At 43.1% G+C, this 27,900-nt stretch overlaps 2 protein-coding genes across 4 annotated transcripts in view; one reads left to right on the forward strand and one right to left on the reverse strand.

Moving 5' to 3' along the window:
- The window catches only part of atad5a (ATPase family AAA domain containing 5a), a 41,425-nt gene extending 15,366 nt beyond the window's left edge, over positions 1-26,059 (reverse strand). For both annotated transcript variants that reach the window (XM_078401465.1, XM_078401464.1), the window contains exons 1-17: positions 25,791-26,059; positions 23,104-24,938; positions 18,817-18,907; positions 17,876-18,028; positions 16,184-16,328; positions 14,196-14,283; positions 13,439-13,620; positions 11,589-11,746; positions 10,255-10,405; positions 9,785-10,174; positions 6,533-6,635; positions 5,680-5,765; positions 4,664-4,803; positions 2,972-3,137; positions 1,492-1,665; positions 860-999; positions 350-443 (exon numbers count right to left, since the gene is read on the reverse strand). In XM_078401465.1, coding sequence (XP_078257591.1) covers positions 350-443; positions 860-999; positions 1,492-1,665; positions 2,972-3,137; positions 4,664-4,803; positions 5,680-5,765; positions 6,533-6,635; positions 9,785-10,174; positions 10,255-10,405; positions 11,589-11,746; positions 13,439-13,620; positions 14,196-14,283; positions 16,184-16,328; positions 17,876-18,028; positions 18,817-18,907; positions 23,104-24,938; positions 25,791-25,838 — 4,144 coding nt within the window. In that variant the 5' untranslated portion in view covers positions 25,839-26,059. The remainder of the gene's footprint in view (positions 1-349; positions 444-859; positions 1,000-1,491; positions 1,666-2,971; positions 3,138-4,663; positions 4,804-5,679; positions 5,766-6,532; positions 6,636-9,784; positions 10,175-10,254; positions 10,406-11,588; positions 11,747-13,438; positions 13,621-14,195; positions 14,284-16,183; positions 16,329-17,875; positions 18,029-18,816; positions 18,908-23,103; positions 24,939-25,790) is intronic.
- Positions 26,060-27,294: 1,235 nt separating this feature from the next.
- crlf3 (cytokine receptor-like factor 3) overlaps positions 27,295-27,900 on the forward strand; it is a 40,895-nt gene continuing 40,289 nt past the window's right edge. For both annotated transcript variants that reach the window (XR_013547418.1, XM_078401471.1), the window contains exon 1: positions 27,295-27,401. The gene's annotated coding sequence lies outside the window, so the exon portion shown is untranslated. The remainder of the gene's footprint in view (positions 27,402-27,900) is intronic.

The following is a 27,900-nucleotide window of genomic DNA, read 5'->3' on the forward strand; positions in this document are numbered from 1 at the left end:
AAATAACCGGAGATGCCTTCACACAGTCGGCAACAACCAGCTCTGTAGCTCCTGAGTATGTGGAGGTGTCAAGTGGGTCAGGCAGCACCTGCGGAGGGAATGGATCGGAGACATCGGATGCCAACTCGAAACGTTCTAGCCGTTTCCTCCACAGATGCTGCCTGACCTGCTGAGTTACTCCGGTACTTTGTGTTTTGCAGACAGAGCGACTCATTGGGGGAATGCCACACAGAAATCATCCCATCAATGTCTTCTGGTCATTAATCACCTAGCATGAAAAAGAAAAGAGCCGAACGTACAAAGGAAATAACACATTGCTTCACTTTTTAAAAACACTACAAGAACTAACCGGTCGTGGTGAGTATAACAGGCCGCTTTGCAGTTGCCATAAAGGTCTTGATTGCATTTAGAAATCCAGCATCATCGTCAAATATTACATCCACCTGTTAGAAAATAGAACAAATACATGAGCATGTGCAAAGTAAGAGTTTGGTAACAGACTGGGGTGGCACAGCGGTAGAGTTGCTGCCTCACAGCACCAGGTTCGATCCGACTATGGGTGCTGTCTGTACAGAGTTTGCAGGTTTCCCTGTGACCACATGGGTTTTCTCCGGGTGCTTTGGTTTCCTCCCACACACCACAAAGACATACAGGTTTATGGATTAATTGGCTTCGGTAAAAAACGTAAATTGTCCCTAGTGTGTGTAGGATAGCATTAGTGTACGGGGGTTGCCGGTCGGTACGGAATCAGTGGGCCGGAGGGCCTGTTTCCATGTTGTGCATCTAAACTAAACTAAGGCTTCTTTCATTGGAAATTGATTTATGCAGGCTTAAACGTTGTGATCGTTTGTAAACCTACCTCTTCAAACAAAATGAGTGACGTAGCACTCTTTCGGTTACATTCTTCTGTGTCTTTGTTCTCAGAAACAGCAGGTATCTTGGATACTTCTGAAACCTGGCCACTAGTTTTCGGGGTCTTACAAATCTTCTGAGGTTTGACTAACAAAAAAGAGAGAAATAAAAATATCAGAAACTTTCTGCGAGTTCTCATTTTTAATCACCAAGTACTTTCTAGGTATTTAACAGAATCAAACAAGGTTTGGTAGATTGGCAAAGATGGGTAGACCCATCAGAACCTCCTCCTCCCCCCCCCCCCTGCTAGAGGACGTTAGCGGGTCAAGGGAGGAAAGAAGATAAGACTTTATTGCCTTCCATCACAGTGAGGAATGTGGAGGAGCCGCTGTGATGGATGTTTATGTTCTTTTTTTAAATGTGGTTGCGTGTTTTGTTGCTTTTTCGGTATGACTGTACGGCAAATCAAATTCCTCGTATGATTTACATACTTGTTTTTGTTTTCATACTTGGCGAATAAAAATCAATTACAATTACAAGCAATGATCAATGTGTTGTGTTGAAACCGTGCATCAGGACTAATGCCGGTACACTTAAATAACCAGAGGAAAGGTGTTTCAATGCAGCTTATTTTCTCACCACTCATCTGATTGTCAGCCTTTTCCAATTCTTCACTTTTGTTAGACTTCAACGGGGCTTTGAAGAAATTGCCTGAGAACACAGGCGCCAGGCTCTTCTTTGAGCCCCTTTTCCTTGGAGATAAGGCAGCTTTCCTGGGCGATCTGACGATAGTTCTGGGAGAGTTGGGTTTCTCTGTGGAAAAGGAATCAAGTCAACTTTAGTGGATACTAGACCACCAGTTGGGTTCCTGTTGTGACAGCGGTTGATGAAAAAAAAAAAGACACAATTTTAATATTATGAGTGGTCAAACTTTAACTTGAACTGGTGGGTAAGGCAAAGCAGCGCCTTTACCACCTTAGACAGCTGAGGAAATTCAGAGTGTCTCTGAGGATCCTTTATTGCTTCTACTCTGGGGCTGTAGAGAGCATCCTGTCCGACAACATCACAGTCTGGTTTGGGAACAGCTCTGCCCAGGGCAGGAAGGCCCTGCAGAGAGTAGTGCATTCAGCAGAACGCACCATGGGAACTACACTCGCCCCCCTGCAGGACCTATACATCAGGTGCAGATCGAGAGCAAGCAAGATTATGAGGGACCCCTGCCACCCCAGCAACGGACTGTTCCAGATGCTACGGTCAGGCAAGTGCCTCCGCTGTCACGCTGTGAAAACAGAGAGGATGAGACGGAGTTTCTTCCCACAGGCCATCAGGACTGTTAACTCTCCTGGGACTACATTTTGTCTTCTCTGAATTAACTTTAATTTATATGCTGTAACTGTAATTCTTTTTTTTTTTTTTGCACAATCCGCAGGCATTGCCACTTTCATTCCACTGCACATCGTGTATGTGCATGTGACAAATAAACTTGACTTGAACTTGAGCATTTTCCTCAGGAGTCATCGTTCAACGAAGAACACGTTTAATGACAACATTGGACACGGAAGTATTAGATCAAAATGGCAATGTTTATTTTATGGGGTATGTGTCCGATATACAGCCAAAACGGAACACGATCGGGCAACAGTTTGAACGAAACTTGATACTGCACACCGCAGGCGAATATAGATCCGTAGAAGATGGCTTCACACATAAAAATGTTAAGAATGAGAATATGGAGATTAAAATATAGAATTTCACAGGATCTTCAAGCACAATAACCCCATTACTATCTGTTGCCGCGTCAGCGACTGACAACTTTAAAATAAAAGTATCTTATAAAAGGTTGCAACAATCATCGTGAATGCACTCAGATAGGGCAGTATTCATTGTGCCACAGCTCCAGAGCTATCATTATTCAGCACAGAAAGAACCCATTCAGTTCTTTGAAAGAGCTACCACCCTTTCCTCATACAATACCTCCCTTTCAATATTTATGTTGAAGAATTTTGAAACTGCTTGTACCACTTCACAACAAATGCACCCCTATCATCACTATTTGCTGCATAAAAGTTTAAACAAACATCACAAGATAAGGAAGTTGTTGTCCAAGGTTTTTACTCACTTGGAGATCTGGCTGTTTGCATTGGAAGGGACCTGCCGCTGCTGAAGAAGGCAGGCTTAAGGGCACCGGCTCCCTGTTTATCGACTTGGTGAGACTGAGTGGCCTCTTTAAGCTGAGAGAGGATGTGTCTGCCACTTCGCTGTGAGGAAGCATTCACTTCAAATACCTACAGGTAGGAACACTTGTATTAGAGACATTTGACCAGGGCTCACGTTGTCGACCTCCCCATGGTGAGCCCTGTCAACTGACCTCAGTCAGGCGAACGACAACAAACAGAGACAGCAGAAGCAGCTTCATAACTTCTGCTGCCTCAAACGCAAGAAGAGACATTTGACCCAATTAATGCTTTGCTTCAACACATACATTATATTAGAAGAAAACGTCCACTGAGGAGGGCACAGTGGTGTTGGGGTTGAGAGGGAAAGATATCAGCCATGATTGATGGGCCAAAGTGCCTAATTCTGCTCCTAGAACTTATGAACGTATAGCACCAGAGACCCGGTTCGATCCCGACCTCGGGTGCTGTCTGTGCGGAGTTTGCATGTTCTCCCTGTGACCGTGTGGGTTTCTCCGGGTGCTCCGGTTTTCTCCCATACTCCAAAGACGTGCAAGTTCATAAGTTAATTGGCTTCCGCAAATTGTCCCTAGCGTATGTAGGATAGAACTAGTGTACAGGCGATTGTGGCCGACGTAGTCTTGGTGATTCCAGGAATGAGTGGATGAGCATATGAGCGTTTGACAGCACTAGGCCTGTACTCGCTGGAGTTTAGAAGGTTGAGGGAGTGACCTCATTAAAACTTACAGAATAATGAAAGGCCTGGAGTGGATGTGGAAAGGATGTTTCCACTGGTGGGAGAGTCTAGAACCAAAGGTCATAGCCTAAGAATTAAAGGGCACTCTTTTAGAAAGGTGGCGAGGAGGAACTTCTTTAGTCAGAGGGTAGTTAATCTGTGGAACTCATTGCCACGGAGGGCTGTGGAGGCCGTCAGTGGATATTTTTAACGCATAGACAAATTCTTGATTAGAACAGGTGTCAAGGGTTATGGCGATAAGGCAGGAAAATGGGATTAGGTGGCAGAGATCAGTCATGATTGAATGGCGGAGTGGACTCAATGGATCGAATGGCCTAATTCTACTCCTATACCGTATGAACTTGTGAAAAGCTTTAAGAAAACGTCCAATGTTACTCTGCGGGCATGTAACAAAGAACACAATTTTGGTGTCACGGTGCCCTTGGAAAGACTGGGCTTGTATTCACTGGAGTTTAGAAGGATGAGAGGGGATCTTATAGAGATGTATAAAATTATAAAAGAACTGGACAAGCTAGATGTGGGAAACATGTTCCCAATGGTGGGGGAGTCCAGAACCAGGGGCCACAGTCTAAGAATAAAGGGGAGGCCATTTAAAACGGAGGTGAGAAGAAACTTTTTCACCCAGAGAGTTGTGAAATTGTGGAATTCTCTGCCACAAAAGGCAGTGGAGGCCAATTCACTGGATGAATTTAAAAGAGTTAGATAGAGCTCTAGGGGCTAGTGGAATCAAGGGGTATGGGGAGAAGACGGGCACAGGTTACTGATTGTGGATAATCAGCCATGATCACAATGAATGGCGGTGCTGGCTCGAAGGGCCAAATGGCCTCCTCCTGCACCTATTTTCTATGTTTCGACATTGCAACATAAGTAGAACACTAACCTTGAAACCCAACTCCTGGGCACAGGCATAAACTGCAGCGGTTTTCCCAACTCCTGGCGGTCCAGTGATCAGCACTGTATTGCACAAGAAGTCTTCATCACCAGAACTCTCCATGTTAAAATCACTGTTGTCCCAAGCATCTGTAGAGAGAAAAAGGCAGGAAGAACAGAGTGAGTTTCAGACAAAGTCACGGATTGATGAAGTCAGGGCAGTAACACTGTCCAAGTGGACTTTAGCGAGGCAGACTAGTTGGATGGATAGATTACATGGATGAGAACGAGTATCTTTATCTGTGACTGTGGATGGCTTGATTGTGTTCATGTATAATCTTTTCTTTGACCCGATAGCACTCATAGGTTTTTTCCACTGTATATCGGCACACTTGACAATAATAAACAAAAGTAAAACGTGGCTGCAAATGTGCACTCAGTTCCCATAAAGAGCAAGATGAGAGTCACCAGCTAATCCTTTCATGAACTTGGTCGAGGCATTAATATTGGCTAGGATTTATTTTAGTCTACCGAAATAAAGCATTAAAAGAATTAAAGTGTGGCTGCAACATACTTGGCGTGTGGCTGCAACATACTTGGCATGTGGCTGCAACAGGGCGGCACAGTGGTGCAGCAGTAATGTTGCTGGCTTACAGCGCCAGAGATCCGAGTTCCATCCTGATTACGGGTGCTTGTCTGTACAGAGTTGGTACGTTCTCCCCATGACCTGCGTGGGTTTTCTCCGGTTTCCTCTCGTACAGGTTTGTAGGTTAATTGGCTTGGTATAATTGCAAATTGTCCTTAGCGTGTGCAGGATAGTGTTAGTGCGCAGGGATCGCTGGTCGGCACAGAATCAGTGGGCCGAAGAGCCTGTTTCTGTTCTGCATCTCTACATTAAACTAAATGTTTTCCTTTTAAAAGTGGATCAGCTTTGTAGTGCTACAGAGAGGAAATATTTTGTAGTACAGTACACCACATCATGACCCCAACATTACACAGAATTATATATTTAGGAAAATTACATACCCACTTTTTTATCTTTTTCAGTCTTTCTTTCCTTCTGTGGTTTTGTTTCTTCTTTATCAGCTCTTTTCTTCCATTCCATTAACCAACTACGTCAAAAAACATAAAAAGGCTGCATTTGGAGTATTGTGTTCAGTTTTGGTCACCCTGCTGTAGGAAGGATGTCATTAAGTTGGAAAGGGCACAGAGAGGATTTGCCAGCATTTTGCCAGGACTCGATTGCCTGAGCTATACGGAGAGGTTGAGCAGGCTAGGACTTTCATGTTTAGAGCGCAGGAGTTTGTGGGGTGACCTCATAGAGGTCTATAAAATCACAAGGGGAATTGATAGGATGAATGCTGTCTTTTACCTAGGGTAGGGGAATGAAGAATCAGAGGATATAGATTTAATGCGAGAGGGGAAAGATTTAATAGGAACCTGGAGGGCAACTTTTTCACTCAGATGGTGGTGGATATATAGAATAAGCTGCCAGAAGAGATAGTTGTGGCAGGTACAGGTACAATAACAGCATTTAAAAGACACTTGGACAGGAACGTAGATAGGAAATTAGAGGGATTATGGACCAAATGGGACTAGCTGAGATGGAGCATCTTGGATCAGCATGGGCAGAAGGGCCTGTTTCCGTGCTTTATGTCGATGCTAGGATGTTGAGCAAAACACAAAAATGCTGCAGTAACACTGCCTGAATTGCAGAGTTACTCCAGCACTTGCTGGACTTATCACAAACTCTAACATCCAACAAATAACTAAACAACGACCCGACCCATTCATTATTTTTGGAGGTTTTGGAATGTCTACGTTAGGGAACCTGCGGGGAAGTCTTTATCAGACAGTTTAATCAATTCTCCTCACGTACCTGCGTAATTTCCTGACCGCACTGAGATTTCCCACAAGTTCACTGGAATGCTGCGGCTGGTATTTCTCTGTCCACAACAGATCTTCCTTGACTGTACCCACACCTGAAAAAAGGAAAGGCAAAATGTGTAGGAAGGAACTGCAAATGATAGACACAAAATGCTGGAGTAACACAATATTCGGTCGCCCCTCAGAAGAACCCTTCAGACCGACCCGAAATGCCACCTATTATTTTTCTCCAGATATGTTGCCTGTCCTGCTGAATTAATCAAGCATTTTGTGTCCATTTCCTGAAAAGGAAAGGTTCAATGAAAAAAAATTTCCATGAAGGAATAAAAACCTCCAAAGCTATTTAATAATTAGAGTCTGAAGAAGGGGCCACAACCAAAACATTGTGTATCCACTTTCTCCAGAGATACTGCCTGACACACCAAGTTACTCCAGCATAGTCTTTTGTTTTAAACTGATTGAGCAAAATAGTCTAGGGATCAGAAATAGCATTACATTACCAGCAGGTGGAGCAAAGGCCATAAGAGCTCACGGTCTCCACAATCAAGTCAAACCTTCGACTGACAGATTCCAAGCTGTGGAATCTTCTCCTTTAGTCTCTTACTCCCTATATTTAGATGCGGATTAAACTCTGACCAAAGATGTGCGGGTTTGTAGGTTAATTGGCACCTGTCAATCGCCTCTAGTGTGTAGGCAGTGGATGCGAAAGTGGGATAACATAAAACTAGTGTAAACGGGTGATCGATGGTCAGCGTGGACTCGATGGGCCAAAGGGCCTGTTTCCATTCTGTATCTTTCCAGTGTTTGATCGCCTCCCCTCGTTTGCAGCAGTTTTCTTACTTCAAAAGGTGTTCTCAACATGTATGTTTATGTTATTATGTTACAACATTTGAATGTGTATCTCTCACAGAATGAGCCTGGGATTCTAACGAAACCTTTGCAAAAAGGGGAACAAAAATAAAACTGAAAACCAAATCAATTTTACTTTCCTTTGTCTCATGACAAATTATCTGAACAGCAGAATCAAAAGATGTTTGGATGCACATTTTCTATTTTTTGCCTGTCAAGAATTGGGCAGCACGGTGGCAGTGTTAGAGTTTCTGCCTCACAGCATCAGAGACCTGGGGTTCGATCCTGACTACGGGCGCTGTCTGTACAGAGTTTGCACGTTCTCCCTGTGACCGCGTGGGTTTTCTCCGGGTGCTCCGGTTTCTTCCCACATCCCAAAGACGTGCAGGGTTGTAGGTTAATTGGCCTCTGTAAACTGTTCTTAGTGTTTAGGACAGAACTAGTGTATAGGTGATTGCTGGTCAGTGAGGATTCGCTGGGCCCCAGGAGTGAAGACTGCGAAAGGTTGTGAACACTGTCCAGTGCATCACGGGTTCTGACCACCACCAAAGGGATTTACCAGAGTCGCTGCCTCAAAAAGGCAGCCAGCATCATTAGAGATCGACACCACCCTGGCCACACACTTCTCACCCCTGCCATCGGGAAGAAGGTACAGGAGTCTGAAAACTGTAACGCCTAGGTTCAGGATCAGCTTCTTCCCTACAGCCATTCGGCTATTAAACACTACAACCTCAAATAAGCTCTGAACTACATAGACTATTATTGTTATTATTGCACTGTGGCACGTCGAAAAAGCTCAAAATAAAGGCAAGGAGCCGGGTATTTCGGGAGGTTTGAATTTAATGCGTTTGCTAGACCAGTCAAGTCTGCCAGAGTGAAATCTCGCCCAAAACCTCGTGTTGTTATGTGTACGTGTGTATATATACACACAAACACACTGAATTTTTTCCTCATTTATTATATTGTTTACCGTGTACTATGTTTACATATTCAGTGCACTGCTACAAGTAAGAATTTAATTGTCATATGTCCCAGATAGAATAATAAAACACACTTGATTGTTTCCATGCTGTATTTCTAAACTAAACCAACCCAAAGTCATTGGCCTCTTCCCCATGCTCTGACACCGAGGAGGGGCTATAGAAATGACACGACACCCTGGTCAAAGGTTCAATTCCCCGCCACTGACTCCACTGCTCTTAAAGCAGCAGTAAGCACCTGCAATCATCCTCAACTTCTGGATAAAGCAAGTTTAAGACAAATTTTGCCTCACTTTACTAATCCCAACAAGTGATCTCAGTCTTTGGTGTTAACATGCGGGATCGTGCAGTGGAGATTAGTGTGCAGTCAAGACAGGTAGTTGGAACCAGTGTCAGAGTCATACAGCACTGAAACAGGCGGGTTAACTCAACTAGTCCATGCCGATTAAGATGCCCCGTCAAAGCTGTCCCATTTGCCTGCGTTTGGCCCGTATCTCTCCAAATCTTTCCTATTCTAGCACCTGTCTAAATGCCTTTCAATTGTTATAGACAATAGGTGCAGGAGGAGGCCATTCGGCCCTTCGAGCCAGCACCACCATTCAATGTGATCATGGCTGATCATTCTCAATTAGTACCCCGTTCCTGCCTTCTCCCCATACCCCCTGTTGTTATAGTCCTTGCCTCAACTATCCCCTCTGGCAGCTCGTTCCATCTACCAACCACCCTCTGGAAAAATTGCCCCTCAAATACCCATTATATCTCTCATCTTAAACCCATGCCCTCTAATTATTAATCCCCCAACCTTGGAGGGAAAAAGACTGCATTCACCTTACACATGCTCCTTATGATTTTTATACACTTGTATGAATAAATCCCTCGCCTGCTCAACCTTTTTCTATAGCTCAGGCCCTCAAATCCTAGCAACATCCTTGTGCATCTTGTTGCCCAAGTCTGTGCACCTGTGATACTGCTGGAAAAAGGAATTCCCTTGTACCTGTAGCTCACTGTACTTGTGCATTGTCTGTACCTCACTGCACACATACATACGACAATAAATTCAACTTGGCTTGACAAATGATCAGTATTTTTTTACTAAAGTTCCAGATTCAGGGACAGTTTCTTCCTAACTGTTATCAGGCAACTGAACCATCCCATCATCAAATAGAGGGTCATCCTGACCTGTCATCTACCTCATCGGAGGCCCTCGAACTATCTTTAAATCAGACTTTACTGTACCTTATTTTGCACTAAATAGTATTCCTTTAGCCTGTATCTGTACACTGTGGATGGCTCGATTGTAATGCAGAGTCTTTCCGCTGGCTGCGTAGTGCACGACAAAAAAAAGCTTTACACTGTACTTTGGTACACATGACAATAAACTAAAACTGAACTACTTCGAAATAAACACTACATACCATCGGAAGTGGCTGCTTCCTCCCTCTTCGGTAGGCCAGTCAATTCAGAGACGCACAGTGGGACAGGCATGGTCGCCGTTTCTGCTGCTTCGGTTTTGTGTTCACACTCCTGCAGCTTTCTCTTAACTGATCTGCTGAGCCGATTTCTGGTGGTGCAGTTCTGGACACCTCTTTCATTCTTTGTGGAACCCTCGGCCGCTGTGGACGCCTCCTGAGTGCAATTACCCTCGTCCAGGATGACAATCAGTTCCTGGTCACTGTCAAGAGCTTTCATCCTTTTTTGTTTCTGATCCTGCCTTTCAACCTTTCTCTTCCTTTTCCCCAGTAGTGGCACTTGCCGAGGCTCTGCATCGATTTCTATCACAGAATTCTCCATTTTAGTGGAAGACCCTAAGAATGAAAGGAATATGTGAGAGCCGCTATAAATAGGTAAGGGCCGCACACAACCATCCAGATCCTCCGTTACTGACCTGTTCTGAGCAGGTCTGCAAAATAATCACTTCTTTTCTGCAGTAATGGCTTAAACAGTTTCCGTACGGGGAACTCTGGATTGGATAACTTGATCTCTTCGAGCAACCACTTCTGGACGTCCTGTGAGAATTCCTTCCTCCTGTTAGATAACTGCAGCATAAAATATTCAAAAGGAACCCATTATCCACAAATCCAACAACGACTGCTGCCTGTGCAGCTTCAGGGAGTGGGTTACATTCAAATGTTGACAAAGCCACGAGGTCTCTGCCCAAATACAGTTCCATAAACTGGTTATGTGAAATATTTGTTCCATGTCACTGAATGGAACAGGGAGGAGGGGGGGGGGGGGGGGTAGTGGAACCCAACACAGAGCTAAATCACAAAGTGCTGGAAGAATTCAGTGAATCCCACAGCATCTATGGAGGAAATGGACACCTTCAAGACTGAAGAAGAGTCCCAACTCTAAACGTCACCAGTCCATTCCCTCCTGGATAATATTCATCTTACAGGGCAGTTGGCATGGAGGTTGGGGAAGCTGCATGTGCAGATACAGTGCCAGCAAAATATTCTCCCGAGTCATTGAAATAAATAATTGAGGTAGTTAATGACACTGCAGAATAACTATTTTACATGATTGAGATGGGGCTCCAATGGAAAAGGATGCACTCGTACAGGTTAACTGAGATCAGCTGAGAAGGTTGTTAGCTGCAACCTTCCCCCCATTGACGAACTGTACACTGCAAGGGCCAGGAAGCGAGCGGGCAAGATCATCTCTGACCCCTCTCACCCTGGCCATAAACTCTTGAAGCACTTCCCTCTGGAAGGCGACTCCGGACTGTCAAAGCAGCCACAGCCAGACATAAAAACAGCTTTTTTCCCCCGCGAATAGTAGCTCTACTCAATAACCAAAAGCCTGTAGTCTCTTTTTGCTCTGGTTTATTTCACTCACATGTTTAAACCATAATGTTGTATTCTTAATGTTTTATGCTTTATTCTTAATTGTTTATTGTATGTTCGCTTTGTTATTTGCGAGCAGAGCACCAAGGCACATTCCTTGTGTGTGTACATACTTGGACAATAAACTCATTCATTCATAAGAAAATTGCTCCAGGCTTCAAAACAGCCAAAGACCACCTTATCCTTCTTCTCAAATCTTATATATCTCTTGACCCAACGCTCAGCATATCCGAGGGTGGCTCACAACACAATCGCAAGAACATTTTCCAATTTCAGGTAACCCACACCTCCGCACTCTCTTCCCACTCACCAGTCCAAGACACCACTGCAATTGAACTAAAGCATCACTATAACAAATTATAAAAGACACACTCACCCCAATCGAAATTGCAGAGGTAGTGGTTGCGTGTTTCACTTCAGAGAAGTCTCCAAGAGAAAGGGAGGGTATAAGTATCCCTTCCGTCCGTTCACTCATGCCCTGTAGCCGATTCAGAATAGCACAGTTGGGCCATGGCAGGTCCCACAGTAGTGATGCTAAACAATTAAAACAAAATCACATTGAAAATTTATGAAACAGTGATGAGATGTGATGACGTATCAAAGCATCGTGGGGCATATCTGCTTACAGCTGAAGAGTACACGAGATTATATTGTTATCATATGATAATGGAATTAAAACATCTCATTAGTTCATTCCACCCCTCACGTCAACTATTTCAGTGCGAAGGTAGACACAAAATGCTGGAGTAAGTCAGCAGGTCAGGTAGCATCAAGGGAGAGAAGGAATGGGTGACATTTTGGGTCGAGACCCTTCTTCAGACTGATATCAGGGGAGGATGCGGGACAAGTCCTACCCCCTCCCCTGACATCAGTCTGAAGGGTCTCGACCCAAAACATCACCCGTTCCTTCTCTCCCGAGATGCTGCCTGACCCGCTGACTTACTCCAGCATTTTGTATCTACCTTTGATTTAAACCAGCATCTGCAATTTTTTTCCTAACCAATTCAGTGCACTGATTTGAACCATTAAATGATACAAATAATGCAGCCATGTCCATCTTTGTTCATTTGTAATTACTGGACAGTTTTCAGTTTGCTTTAAAATGCAGTTGAAGGAGATTTGAAGTTTTATGTACAGTACTAGGGAATGCCCAAAGGTGCTGTCGATGATAAATTCAAGAATGTTACCACATATCTAGCAACTTTAAATGGTTTTCTTTCAGATTCACTTTTAAAATATGCCACGTTAGACAGAGCTTGCTTTAAAAAGGCTTGGCTTTTTCAGACAGCTCCATACTACAAATAGGAAATAAATTGAAGAATTGAGCTGAAGGCTTCAAGGAAGAGACCCTTCTAGAGTTGCCAGCATGGAACAGCACTGTGGGTAGTTTGATTGTCTTGTGTGAAGCAACAGTGGCAGCGTCTTCGCCCGCCCCGATCGCGGGGCTTGGGTCGGCCCGCTGCGAACCTTTCACCGTCCGGCGCTGCGGGATATTTCTCCGCCCGGCGGGGGCTTCAATGTTGGGAGTCCCGGCTGCCGCGACGTGGCAACTTCAACACCCTGACTGTGGGAGAAGACGGCAGGGGAAGAGAAAAGACATTCTGGCCTTCCATCACAGTGAGGAGGTGACTGGAGGAGACTCCACTGTGATGGATGTTTCTTTTTTTTGTTTTGTGTTGGTTTGTGATTGTGTGTGTTATTGCTTATTTTTATTGCTCTTATTGTTGGACTGTGGGTAATGGAATTTCGTCCAAAAGACTTGTTTTTTTGGATGACAATAAAGGCTATTCTGATTCTGAAGCCATTTCAAGACTGCCCTCCATCCAGGCAGATTCCAGCCTCAATCCAAAAGATAGTTAATAACTACTTTCAAATTGGGACTTATTTGGGAATAGCTAGATCAAAAGACTAATTAACCTTTGGTAAAATGCAACACTGTGAGGAAAATTGATTCCAGCGTGGAAAGAGGCTCTTCGGCCCACACGGACTATCGATCACCCGCTCACACGAGTTTGGCTATTCCACTTCTGGCCCCCACGCCCTACACATCAGGGGGAATTTACAGAGACCAATTTACCTACAAACCAGCACGTCTTCGGGATGTGGGAGGAAACCGCAGCACCTGGTGGAAAGCCAAATGGTCACAGGGAGAAGGTACAAACCCCTCACAGACGGCACCAGAGGATCAAACCTGGGCCCCCAACCAAAAAAAAAAAAAAATCTCACCTTGACTTTTTTGCTGGACATGTACAACAATCTGGAAACTGAGACTTGCAGCCGAATAGCTCTCCAACGCTGCCGCAGTCTTTGCTATGTGCTTTTTCAAGGTATCCGGTAAACCACTCATGAGAAACTGCCGTTTTGCTCGAAACTGTTCAGCATCCTGAGAGTTTTCAGACCCATTGCAACTTGGGGGAATAAAGGGAGAAGTTTGACAATATTTTTGCGGTTGTTTTCCACGGTAAACAACTTTCATTTCTACTACACATGAAGAGAAAAAAAACTGCAGACACAGAGGACTCACAGAAGAAATTGCTGGTAAAACTCAGATCGGTCAGCATCTATAGAAAGAAAAACAATTAATTTGAATCTGAAACCTCAACTTTCCAAGATGTTAACCAATCTGCTTAGTTTTATCAGCATTTTCTGTTTTTATTACTCTTTTCTGTAACAGTGTGGTTCACATTAATAACCATCCTGTGGGCAGAGTTAAATCTGGTACTTTCAACACAGGGGTAACATAATGTCTCCAGGAGAATTATTTACAGATCAAGGTTGATCTTGAATGCACTGCCTGAAGTGGGAGATGAAACAAATACAGTTTTCAGAGAATAGGACATTTTATTTTGAAAATAAAATAAATTGCTGCCCTTTCCCTATTCCTGCCAAACAGGACCAAATTGGTTTTTCAGAGACATTGAACCAAATGATTACCTCCTGTCCATTATGAAAAAAATACACACCAAGCTAACAGTCTACTCACCTGCTCTCATCAAGAATGGTGATGAGTTCCAACGGTACACCTTTGATCACTTTTTTAGCTAAAAATATGGAAGCAACCTTGACATCAACTAGATTAAAACAAAAATCAAAATCAAAACCTTCAACCCAAACAGTGAAAAAAGTCACATGCACATACAATAACTGGAGAAGATGGAAATGGAAAAGAGTTAACAATATTTCCCAACCGATATGACATTTGACATGGCTATGACATTTGATTAAAATAAACCCACACATACACACTTTACAAACAGGGGACATTACTGACAACAATATAAAACTGTCACAGAACAGGAGGTGGCCATTTGGCCCACTGTGCCCAGGCTAGATCTGCCAGAGCAATTCTGAGCTCCAGTTCCCCCGTCCTTCTCAATGGCCTTGCAGATATCCCCTCTCTCTGTATTGATCCAATTATTTCAAACTCCACAAAAGAACCTGCCTTTAGCAGATCTGCAGGGAGTGCATTACAGATTGCAACCATTGATTTCATCACCAATTCTCTTCTGGCTATATTTTATCATCGTGATCCATAGACCTTGATCCCTGCACCAAAGGGAATATCATCCCACTATCCTCTGCCCAGATCTGTACAATTATACGTCAAATCTCCCCATGCTCTTCTCTCAGGCTCATTAATCTGCCCTTGTAACAAATCTTTCAGCCTGGGAACTACTCTTGTAATTCTTCTCTGGACTTTCTCTCAAGTTTTCACATCCTAATAATAACATTATTAGCGAGACGAGATAAAATCCACCGAAGGATTTCAAATAGCTAACGGAAAACTATTTTTTGATTATTACCATAAAACTCTATAATATTTGCTACAATTACACATTGAAGGCCATTCCCAATTTACAGGTTAAAAAACAAAAATAATTTTAATTAATAAAAAAAGCATTCAATTTTCAGGCCAAATTAAAAGGAAATTGAAAAACTATTCATGTGTTGCAAGAAAATCTTTGACAATGCCTTTAAGGAAATAAAACTACCATTTAATAATATTATTGCATATCTATAAACAATTCCTTTTGTAAATTCTCCAACATGGAAATGTCTCTTCAGTATAAGTCTATTTACCTGTAAACTATTTCTTCATGAAAGCATACCTAGATTTTAATTTACCTTTTTTATACTTGCATAACTATTTTAACACTGTGCTAGCCAGTCTCCCAGAGGAATATGTATTCCTCAAGAACATCAACTCCATTCAGAATAGCAAGGATTCCTCATTATGTTTTTATATCATTGTAAATTGGTCACATTCACAAATGCCTGCTGGCATTTTATACCCCCAACACACAAAAGGTATTTTTATGCAGTATGCACAATTGCCTAACTGGATAACAATGTCTTTCAATATTCAGAAGGCTTATCCCCACAGAAACAGTGACTTCTGTGGTTTAAGACAAAGATGTTGTCTTGGTTGAACTAGGGACTTCAGGTTTTTGTTTTTCACTAATACTGTTTTTTTCTCTATTTATTGAACTTTATGTTTATTGTGTTATCTCCGAGTACTACATTTATAGGCTTGTTATGCTGCTCCAAGTAAAAAGTGTGTTCTGTTTTCAGTACATACAATTAAAAACTCTTGAGATCATGTAGCCATACAACATATAGGTTCCTGAAAGAATAGTTTTGTGTCTGTTCCCATCTCTCAGCAATCCATGGTTTGATTTGTTGGAAGGAAATGCTGAGGCGGCACGAGAGTGTAAAAAGGGGGGGAGAAAGAGAAAACTAATATATCGTTCCAAAAGGTTGTTGAACCCTGCTCATACAACGAAATTGGCATGGAACTGTTAAAGGTTTTACAGTCTGATTTCTCAACAAGAACAGACAAAAGACTTCAGACATGTGCAAAACTGCACGCTTCAGTAAATCACCACAAAGGACATTCTGCAGGGAAGAGAGCAATTTAGACTGAACAAGAGTGTAACATTGGAAAGAATATCCGATTCAACGTGTACTAACCCGCAGTGTTCTTGGCCGCTGACTTTTTATCCGAATTATTCCCGTACACATCACTCACATTTTTCAGTGTCTTGGGTTTCTTTTCATTTGGATCACAGCTGGACAAGATGCTTTCTGTACTTGAACTCAAGTTGATTGCCAAGTTCTGTGTAAAACCAAATGTTAAAGAGCAAACAAAAATAACATCAGGCTGCAGCGCAGACAGGGTGTCACTAACAATATTGACACATCAGTGATCAGCATACTGCATATATACATTATACATTACAATACTTTACAATATACATTAATGACTTGGATGAAGGGATTAAAAGTACCATTAGCAAATTTGCAGATGATACAAAGCTGGGTGGTAGTGTGAACTGTGAGGAAGATGCTATGAGGTTGAAGGGTGACTTGGACAGATTGTGCGAGTGGGCGGATGCATGGCAGATGCAGTTTAATGTGGATAAGTGTGAGGTTATCCACTTTGGTGGTAAGAATAGGAAGGCAGAGTATTATCTGAATGGTGTCAAGTTAGGAACAGGGGACGTACAACGAGATCTGGGTGTCTTAGTGCATCAGTCACTGAAAGGAAGCATGCAGGTACAGCAGGCAGTGAAGAAAGCCAATGGAATGTTGGCCTTCATAACAAGAGGAGTTGAGTATAGGAGCAAAGAGGTCCTTCTGCAGTTGTACAGGGCCCTAGTGAGACCGCACCTGGAGTACTGTGTACAGTTTTGGTCTCCAAATTTGAGGAAGGATATTCTTGCTATTGAGGGCGTGCAGCGTAGGTTTACTAGGTTAATTCCCGGAATGGCGGGACTATCATATGTTGAAAGACTGGAGCGACTAGGCTGGTATACACTGGAATTTAGAAGGATGAGAGGAGACCTTATCGAAACGTATAAGATTATTAAGGGGTTGGACACGTTAGAGGCAGGAAACATGTTCCCAATGTTGGGGGAGTCCAGAACCAGGGACCACAGTTTAAGAATAAAGGGTAGACCATTTAGAACTGAGATGAGGAAAAACTTTTTCAGTCAGAGAGTTGTGAATCTGTGGAATTCTCTGCCTCAGAAGGCAGTGGAGGCCAATTCTCTGAATGCATTCAAGAGAGCTCGATAGAGCTCTTAAGGATAGCGGAGTCAGGGGGTATGGGGAGAAGGCAGGAATGGGGTACTGATTGAGAATGATCAGCCATGATCACATTGAATGGCGGTGCTGGCTCAAAGGGCCGAATGGCCTCCTCCTGCACCTATTGTCTATTGTCTATATAAAAACTGCATTCTACTGAACTTCCATCCAAAAATATACAAAATTTCACTTTGAGATTAATGGCATTCAGGAATGTCAATAAAATAAATAAATTTTGTTACTTGCTCCTCTTTGTTGCTCTTCTTAAAGAGCAATAAACAGCACGGTGGCACTGCGGTAGAGTTGTTGCCTTACAGCACCAGAGACCTGGGTTTGATCCTGGCTACGGGTACTTGTCTGTATGGAGTTTGTACGTTCTCCCGGCCACCTGCGTGGGTTTTCTCCAAGATTTTTGGCATCCTCCCACACCCCAAGGACATACACGCGTGTAGGTTAATTGGCTTGGTATAAATGTAAAAGCCAATGTGTAAAATAGTGTCCGTGTGTGGGGTCGCTGGTCGGTGTATCCCTAAACTAGACAAAAATAATGTTCTTTGAGACTCGAGACTCTTGTACCTCTCTCCCATGAAACCTCCCGTCAAATTCGGCTTGCCGTCGAGTTGATCGCCTCAGTGGTGTGATGGTTTCCACATGATTTCTCCACTTGCTTTGTGCTTTGGCTTTCTCAACCAGTTTCTTTGCTTTGGCTAAATTCTTGGCTCGGCATACCTGTTGGATAACATTAACAATTTCAAAAAGTACCAGCATACAAATGAGAAAGTAATGACAAGTATCTGTCAATACCTCCGGATATTTCAAAGCACTTTATAGCTAGTGAAATTGCTTGAAACTGCCAATTTGTGCACAACAACCCCTCACAAATAGTGATACAATATTGTCCACATAATCCAGCCTTTTATTGAGATAAGAATGCTGACAAGGGCACCAAGGATAACTTCAAGGAAAGAAGGCTTGTTCACCCGAGAACAGACATGGCTTCGGGTTTAACATATCATCCAAATAGAAAACCACTCCCAATACAGATTTCTCTCAAATGTGCATTAAACTAAATCTGATTTATGGCCTTAAAATCTTTGGTGGGGTCAGAAACCACAATCTGCTGACTGAGAGACGAGAGTGATCTACGATGATATCAGGCACCAGATTCATGGAACCACAAGAGCACAAAATATGCAAACCAAGCACATGTGGTCTGGTAGTACCAAACTGCGCACCAATTTTATATTAGACCAATATAGTCATGCAGTTGTTATACTCCACTAAAAATATGATTGCTCCCAAGTATACTATTCATAAACTGTAGTAGGTACTTAAAATTCTGAACATGAGAAGGCAGATTTTATTTAAAAATGCAACCATATTTTCATGTATTATTCCCTGGCTGATTCAAACCCAGTCTTAAAAGACAAGTATAAAGATTTTCAGCTTTGGTGACTATATTGCTGACTACAAAAAACATGGCACTCAAAATATGTTTGCGCAAGAGGTTCAAATACCTGATTGCTTTTGGGAGTAAAATCCAAATTCTCATCCATTTTTCTGGCTTTTCCAGCATATTTCGATTGAGAGAGTCGTGTAAACTTCATTCTGAAAAGTCATCACATAAATTCACATCAATAAATCTCATTCTCCATTATGTTCACGTTTTACGTAACTCCACCATTTTTGTAGTTCAAGTCTACCATGAAATTGCACAATATTTACTTGACTGAAACAGGCCATTCAGCCCAACTGATTTATGCTAGCACCGATCATTCTTCAACTTTCATCCAAACCAATCATTCTTTATTTCGATTACATTCCACTTGATGCACATAGCTAGAAATGTAAAATGCAACTTTGCTATTCCTCTCCCTTTAAAAAAAAATCTCATCTCTAATTGCTCATGGGATATCAGTCTGAAGAAGGGTCTCGACCCGAAACGTCACTCATTCCTTCTCTCCTGAGATGCTGCCTGACCTGCTGAGTTACTCCAGCATTTTGTGAATAAATACATGGGATATTGGTGAACATCTTGATCAGCTGTGGTTAAAGAGCAGTGGAAGAAGGGTCTCGACCCGAAACGTCACCCATTCCTTCTCTCCAGAGATGCTGCCTCTCCCACTAAGTTACTCCAGCTTTTTGTGTCTATCCGTGGCCAAAGAGCTCCCAGAGTTCATTGGTCATGGAACTTCAAGACTTTGTGGACATGGCAATTACAGCAAAGTGCTATTATGTTACAATGCATGGATGCCAAGTTTCATGTTCAAACAATCTGGGGTATCCTTTAATTTACCAAAAACATAAATTTTAATTCTTCTCATGGATTTAAGCCAATCACTCAATGCACATATTTAAAATCTGGATATCCAAACATAGGAATGAAAGCGTATCTTCAGCCATTCTCAATGGTTTTACTATTTAGTTTTGCTTAGAGATACAGTGCGGAAACAGGCCCTTCGGCCCACCGAATCCACATCGACCAGCGATCCCCGCACCTTAACACCATCCTGCACACACTACCGTCAAATTACACTTATACCAAGCCAATTAACCGCCAAACCTGTACGTCTTGGGAGTGTGAGAGGAAACCGAAGATCTCAGAGAAAATCCACACGGTCACAGAGAACGTACAAATGTCATACAGACAGCACCCATAGTCAGGATCTAATCCAGGTATCTGGTGCTGCAAGAGCTGTTAGGCAGCAACTCTACCGCTGCGCCACCATGCCTCCCTTCTTTCTACAAGACCATGGCTGATCAGTACTTGGGCCTCACTTATTCACTTTCTTTCATATTCCCTGCTAGTCTTATCCAACAATAAACAGTAATCTGTCTTGGAAATATCAGTTGCCTTTAATAAAAGAGAAGTTGTTGGAGAAGATTCTTAGGAACATTTTTACATTTGAAGAAACAAAGATAATTGATGACATTAGTGCAGTGAATGTTGTCCATGTGGACTTTAGTCCTGGCAAAGTCCCTGGTGGTAGCCCAGTACTACATATAAAGTCACATGGGATCCATGGCGAGATGGTAAACTGAATCCAAAATTGACTTGGTCATAGAAGGCAAAGTTGTTTTTTTTTAAGTAAAGGTCTTGGACCTCCATTGTTTGTAACATATAACAATGATTTAGATGAAAATACAGTTGTCTGATTAGTACGTCTGCAGACAGCATGAAAATTGGTGTTCTAGATAGAAGGAAAGTTGACAACAAATGGAGTAGGATGTTAATCAGTTGGAAATTTGGACGGCTAAATGACACATGGATTTTAATTTGGACAAGTGATGATGTATTTGAGAGGTCAAATCCAAGAGGAAAGTATGTAGGTAATGAAAGGACTTTTGGACTGACGTACAGGGAAATCTTGGGATTCAAGTCAATGGCTCCCTGACAGTGACAACACACAATATGCTTTTACAGAAAACATACATCGGGCTTGCCTTCGTTTGTCAGGGCAGTGAGCATAAAAGTCAGTCTGAAGAAGGGTCTCGACCCGAAACGTCACCCATTCCTTCTCTCCTGAGATGCTGCCTGACCTGCTGAGTTACTCCAGCATTTTGGGAATAAACACCTTCGATTTGTACCAGCATCTGCAGTTATTTTCTTATACTATATAATAAAAGTCAGGAAGTGATGTTACAGCCATATAAAATGTTTGTTAGGTCATATTTGGGTGTGTGTGTGCTGGCTGGTTGCATCATGGTGGTACGAGCAGATACATTGTAATGTTTAAGAGACATTTAAACTGGTGTGAACAGGGAAGGTTTCGAGACAGATACTACAGACCATGGGCTGGAAGATCGGATCAGTTTACATTCGCATCATGGTCGACATAGACTTTTGGGACGAAGGGGATGTTTCATGTTCTAAATAAACCCTGTCAGAATACATTTAAAGAATGTATTATGCATCTTATGAAGAATATATAACTTCTCCCCATTTTAAATTTAGAGTAGAATATTTAGTTACTAAAATGTCATTTTATAATTGAAAAATAAGTCAGCCAAACAAGTAGCAAGCCCATTCTCTACAAAAAATCTTTTTGTAATCTTCTTCAAAACTCAAGCCAAAGCATATCTTGCCAGTAATTGTTTGGACAATAAATAGAAATTCCCAAGTGGCATGAGCCCAGACATCGTCAAACAATGCAGGAAGCCCTGTCCCACTTAGTAAATGAGGGTGTAACGAAGCTGTAAATACCAAAGGGCCTCCCTCCAGTCAGTTAGACATAGCTGGGCAACATTAGATACTCTACAACTGACCTCTGCCTGGGATCCACTGCCAATCTAGCAACCCCAGGGCAAAATGTACACAAAATGCTGGAGTAACTCAGCAGGGCAGGCAGCATCTCTGGAGAGAAGGAATGGATGACGTTTTGGGTCGAGACGCTTCTTCAGACTGTCCTCGACCCGAACTGGCACCCATCCCTTGGCTCCAGAGATGCTGCCTGTCCTGCTAAGTTACTCTAGCATTTTATGTCTATCTTCAGTGTAAACCAGCATCTGCAGTTTCTTCCTACACAAGTTGTACACCACTTCAGTAAGGACAGAATCCCAACACAATAAACAATTATACACACACGCAGACTTTTGCATCCAGACTTTCTTCCCAGCAAGATCGCATTTTAATCTACATGCAATGACTAAACATTCAAATATTAGGCGTAAGCTATTCCTCTGCAGCAGGTTACCAGTGAATCACCCATTTCTGAGCTGCATTATTCTTTGCTTCAAGAATAAAAACAATCATTTACAAATGTTTCCTATATAGTACAACATAAGAGAAAAAACAAAAAGCCTAGATTCCATGTATTCAGCACTAGATCTCCAAGTCAGTTGTAGGTTAATATTTGAGGCATGTGACAGCAGATTTATTGGTTCAATTTTTCAGATGGACATAATTAATTCAGTTCCGATTAATTAGTATTAATTCTGAAGGGTCTTGACCCGAAACGTCACCCTTTCTTTCTCTCCAGCGATGCTGCCTGTCCAGATGAGTTACTCCAGCATTTTGTGTCTATCTTTGGTTTAAACCTGCATCTGCAGTTCCTTCATACATAATTAATTCCGTTTTATAAAAAACTGTCAGTAATTACTGTTGGAATACAAGTAATTTATTATTCAGTGTTATCACCAGGATAATTTAGCACACAAATAGTAAAACATTTTATGATGAGAAAAATCACAAATACCGAAGCTGTAATGGTCTTCCACTTTGAGACAAGCTCACAATTCATCTTTTGAATTGCATGCCGCGACAACTAGTATTTCAGCCTGGTTTAATAATTAAGGTTTGCAAAAACAAATGTCACTAAACTGACAGGCTTTCCACGATTTAAGCTGATGAAGCATGGAGATTGCACTCAGAAATGTAGAACACTGATATCCTTGGGATAACACACACAGTTCAAATTAATTAAATAAGCACGCAGCAAATAATATTAGAACAGGTATATGGAAGTTCAGAGTACACTTAAAATATGAAAACCTACATTAATTTCCATTAATACCAAGTCTGGAAAATAAGATTTAATAAGAGAACAACCTTCAATTAAAAATTACAGCACTCCTGTGATAGTATCTCTCCCCTTACATTCCTAACACTTCACTATTCCAATATTAACACTAATTGCATTCAGTATTAAACAAATTCTAATTGCCTGTATTATGACAACCAGTTAGTCACACGATGACAACAAATTTCAAAGATACCTTCATATCAAAATATATTAATATCATGTAAAGTTGATCAGGAGATACATAGGTACACAGACAATAAGTGCAGGAGTTAAGCACTTTACCTGATAGGGCTTTGGTTAGAGGTGACAGGAAGCATTTCTGCTTTGTAGATGCTATTTGCTTCTGAGAAACAGTGTATTCGTTTTGGGGTTGATACATGGACTGGGGTTCCCAGACAGTCTGCAATGGGCTTATTTGGAGTCTGACAATGGATAGAAACATCTCTCTGCTGTCTAAGGCTTTGCCTTGTAACTCTGCAAGTTTCACTTGATCGAGTAGTTGCTGGATCAATACGCGTTAAATGTCTCAATTCTGATGTGCCCACATTTGGACCAGCTTCCTTCTCTTCACCATCAATTACATTTTTACACTCTGCTTTTCCAAAGTCCTGGGAACTTTTTTTGCCTTTTAGCTTTTTCGCCTTTTTCATGGCTGTGTTTCCACGGTTTTTTAATTTCACCCTGGAATCTTTACTGGTTTGGTTTGACATAACAGGCTCAACAGATTGTTCATTTTCTTTCTCTTGGCAAAGCTTCTCTCTACCTTCTTCTGCTGCTGCTTCACTTGGTGCTAATCCTTCCCTTGAGCCTCTTGGCTTCTGTGTCATCTTCTTGACCCCGTTTTTTGCCAGTTCCATTGAGGAGGTTTGCCTGAAGGCATTCATAAACTGTTCCCTCTCAACACGACCACATTTGGTCTTTACAGGACTCTTGTCTGATAGGTCCAACACGGACAACTCCAGTTCTTCCTCAGCTATCACAACATTGGATCTTCTGGGAGGAGCTGGGTCAGCACCATCTGTACAATGTGGGTTTGCAGCCTGGTGCTCAACTACCTCATCTTCAGGGTCGACCTTCTTTCGCAAAAAGATCGATGCTATCTTGTGCCGTTTTACTTTGGAAACGCGAGGCAAGGTAGACACAGGACTGGGATGAATTTGGACATGGACAGTCACGATTTTAGGAGACGCTGTCTGAGGGACTGTTAAGTCTGCATTTTCTACTAGGCTGTCAGACTTGTCAAACTCCTGGACTACTTCAGAATGGAGCCCAGCCCCTTTCTCAGGCAAAACCTCCTCATTCTCCTGGTTCTTCATAAAGTCCTCAAATGACACAATGACAGTGCTGTTGTTCAGGGAACTAGTCTCCTCAGCAGTTGGGTTTACATTTGTCTCACTGAGACATGTTCCTTCATCTTCAATGACCACAAACTGGGAAGCCACGGTACTTTCATTGCTGCTTTCACAGCTATCGTCCTTTGCCACATTCTCAACATCCATCGGTCCAGGGGAATGCACCTCTTTATCTCCAAACTTTTGTTTCTGCGACTTCTTCGAAAGGTTGACAGATTTTTTACACTGTCCCTTTCTGCCCCCTGCTGCTGTCTTTCTTTGTGTAGCGGTGTCAAGATCAAAAGAAGCATCCTCCTTGTCGTCTTCAAACAGTTCCTGGCTCTCTGCACAAAGCCGAGCGATCAGTGCGGCTGTATCACTGCCAAGAACCCCGACACCAGACCTTACGTCGCATACTTCTTCAACACTCGAGCTGCTGGCATCACTAATTTCATCCATCGCATTGCACTCAGAAGCCAAGAGCCTATCGTGTAAGTTAACTCTTTTACCAGACAGTTTCCTTTTTGGGGTTTGATGCTTGCCTTCCAAGTCCGTTGTTAATTCCTTACTGTTCACAGATATTCCCTCTGAATTTTCCCCTTCCCATTCAACTGTTGTTGGTGAAGTAACGCGTTGTCCACTTTGAGTTTTCTTGAAGTAATCAAGTATGTTGCTGGATTTGTGTGATGGAGAGGATGCGTCAACCGATTTGGACACTGGCGAAAAGTAGCTTCTGATTGTGTTTGTGGGGGATTCCTCAACATCCTTCCTCTGCTTCTTACATGGCTGCAAAATAAATGTAATCATGTTTCATACCTTAAATCAATATTTGCTTTAAAAACACAAGTGGATAAGTAACTTGAAAAGTCACTGCTCAGTTAATAATTAGACTCCTGCAGATCATCCAAAAACGAAATTCTATTACACTTGACAAGGCAAACCCATATACTTTCTAGTTGCTCTTTATGCCTGGTAATTCACTCTACTATTTGCATTATTAAAGCAATAAATGACCCAGGCACAGATGAGGCAGGAGGTACTTGATAGAACCAGTGGTTAGATAGTTTGGTTGCGTACTCTTTCTCATTAATGTCAGGCTTTTTTAATGTTCCTAACAAATGGACTCCAACTTCTCAACGCCATTCCAAATGCTCCTTTTCCACTTTGAACATCCATGGGCTAAGTACTCCCACAGATCATTGTCAGGTTTTGACCTTACTGTTATAGGTAATTTATCCTGAAATGTAATAACCAGGTAACATTGACAATATTTATAATATCACGTTCAAAATGGTGTCAAATAGTGTCAACATTGAAATATTGCAGCCTGTTAATCCAAAGCCCGGATTCTTCACTGTCCAACACCACGAGCGTTTTAAGTAAAGCTTCAGTGGTAGAGATGTTGGTTTGTGAGACAATAACATTGGTTCACATACCCTGGCAATGGGGAGGATCGTCCACAGAAATACTGATGACATTTCATACATATTTAGAACTAACTGTTATAGGTAATTTAACCCAAATGTAATAACCAGGTAACATTGACAGTATTTATAATATCACTTTCAAAATGTACACCTTGATCCACAACGGTTAAGAATTTGTTATAAAGATCAACAAAACAAAGCATATTCTCACCTGATCATATTCCTCCACTGTATCGGCCATATCAAGAATCCCAACCATATCAGCAAACTCTCCCCTTATCACTCAGAAACCTACAAGCCATGGGCATTTGACAAGAGTTAGAATCATTGAAAAATGCAGGCTTTAAAATTATCATGTCGTTTTGCTTTAGATTATTAAATGTTGTGACTTCAAGGGATGACAAACGATTGAGGCTTCTTTCAAGAGTAAGACGTGCCTCTCAGCAGGGATATTGACAAATTTTAATTCATGTTGAAAGCCACATACTCGCCTTAAGAGCCCTGGCCCGGGGACGACAGCCGTGGACCCACATCTCATTGCCCCTCACACATTTACACCGACAGCGGGCCCACTGGAGGGGAATCCTTCCCCCTTCCCCCCCCCCCCCCCCAGTCCAGTAACTGGCTTTTAGAGTGAAATGGAAAAGCCGTCAGTTAGATTTAAGCTGCATTTTTCAAGGGGCAATATATTTTGCAGTGAGATTTGGGCGGTGGTGGTAAAGGCGGCAGATCGTTTTCTTTTCCCCCGCCCGTCGTCCCACCGGCCGCTCGCCTCAAGCCGCGGGGCAGAAGCGCCTTTGAAAGAGGCGCCGAAAGCGTCTCGGGCCAGCGAGAAATGGCGCCAATGCGCTCTGCCCTTTCACCCCCCTCCCCCCCACCCACCCGGCCAATCACGTCGCGGGCTTGGTCATCCGGTGTCAATCATCTGCCCGAAGCCCGCCCCCCCACGACCGCCCATTGGTTACAAAAGTCTCCACCCTCCGGTCGCACACGATCACCGATTGGATACGGCGTCTGTCCATCAGTCACCTCCCCCGTACCCGCCCCCAAGACCGCCCATTGGCGGAGACTGTCCCCGCCCACCACCCGAATATCAGATCACCGACATGTCCATCAGTCTCGACAGGAGTGCCTGCCCCCCACGACCGCTCATTGGTTACAAAAGTCTCCGCCCTCCGGTCGCACACGGCCACCGATTGGATACGGCGTCTGTGCATCAGTCACCTCCCCAGTACCCGCCCCCTGCGACCGCCTATTGGCTGTAGAATCCCCACCCCCGAGCGAGGTCAGGCCACCGATTGGATGCGGCGCTTGCCGATCCGTCAGGGCACCAACGCCCGCCTCTCCGAGGCAGCCCATTGGCGGAGAATTTCTCCGCCCTTCGCTCGCATCCGACCACCGATTGGATGTGATGTCTGTCAATTAGTTACCGCTCCAGTGCCCGCCCCTCGCGCCAACCCGTTGGCTGTGGCTATCTCCGCCTTCAGCTCGAGTTCGATCACCGATTGGGCGCGGCATTCGTCCATCAGTCGCGGCCGAAGAGCTCGTCCATTGGCTGGAACTGAACCCGCCCTCCGCCCGAATACGATCACCAATTGGATGCCACGCCCGTCACTTAATTAATCGACCCGCCCTCCCGACAGAGTGCGATCACCGATTGGATGTAAGGGCTGCCAGTCACGTGCGATTGACGGGCGGGGGAGGCGCTGGGCCTCGACTCGTCCTGTCAATCGCTCCGCCCGCCCGCCCGCCTGCCCGCCTGTGGATCTCTCCCTTCAGCGCTCCGCTCCTGCTATCAAACTGATTTATTTTTTTAACGCGGGTAAGTCTTTCAGAAAATTGATTTATTTTCACTCCAGAAGCGGGAATCTGTCACTTACTTTTTAAAAAAAAAATGCTTCGATCAAAATTCCTGTGTAAGAAGATTTAGCCCTGACCTGATTAACTGGTGCAGAGCCTGAGGCAACTCGGATAAAACTTCAGGGGGGGAAGAACAACTTCTCTCGACATCTCATCTTTTGCTGCCACCTTCTCGTTTCCATTTGTCCCGAGTTTAAATTCAGCTTTTAAATGAAGAACGTGACAGGGTTGAGTTGAAGATTTTTTTCATGTTGGGTGTGAGTTTCCACGGCTGTCAGAGTGGATGGAGTAAGTTAGTGGAGGACATCGAGCTTTTTGCACTTAAGAGTCATCGAGTGATACCGTGTGGAAACATGCCCTTCTTCGGCCCAACTTGCCCACACCGGCCAACATGTCCCAACTACGCTTGGTCCATATCCCTCCAAACCTGTCCTATCCATGGACCTGTCTAACTGTTTCTT

Source organism: Rhinoraja longicauda, chromosome 6, assembly GCF_053455715.1.
Source record: "Rhinoraja longicauda isolate Sanriku21f chromosome 6, sRhiLon1.1, whole genome shotgun sequence".
Classification (NCBI taxonomy): domain Eukaryota; kingdom Metazoa; phylum Chordata; class Chondrichthyes; order Rajiformes; family Arhynchobatidae; genus Rhinoraja; species Rhinoraja longicauda.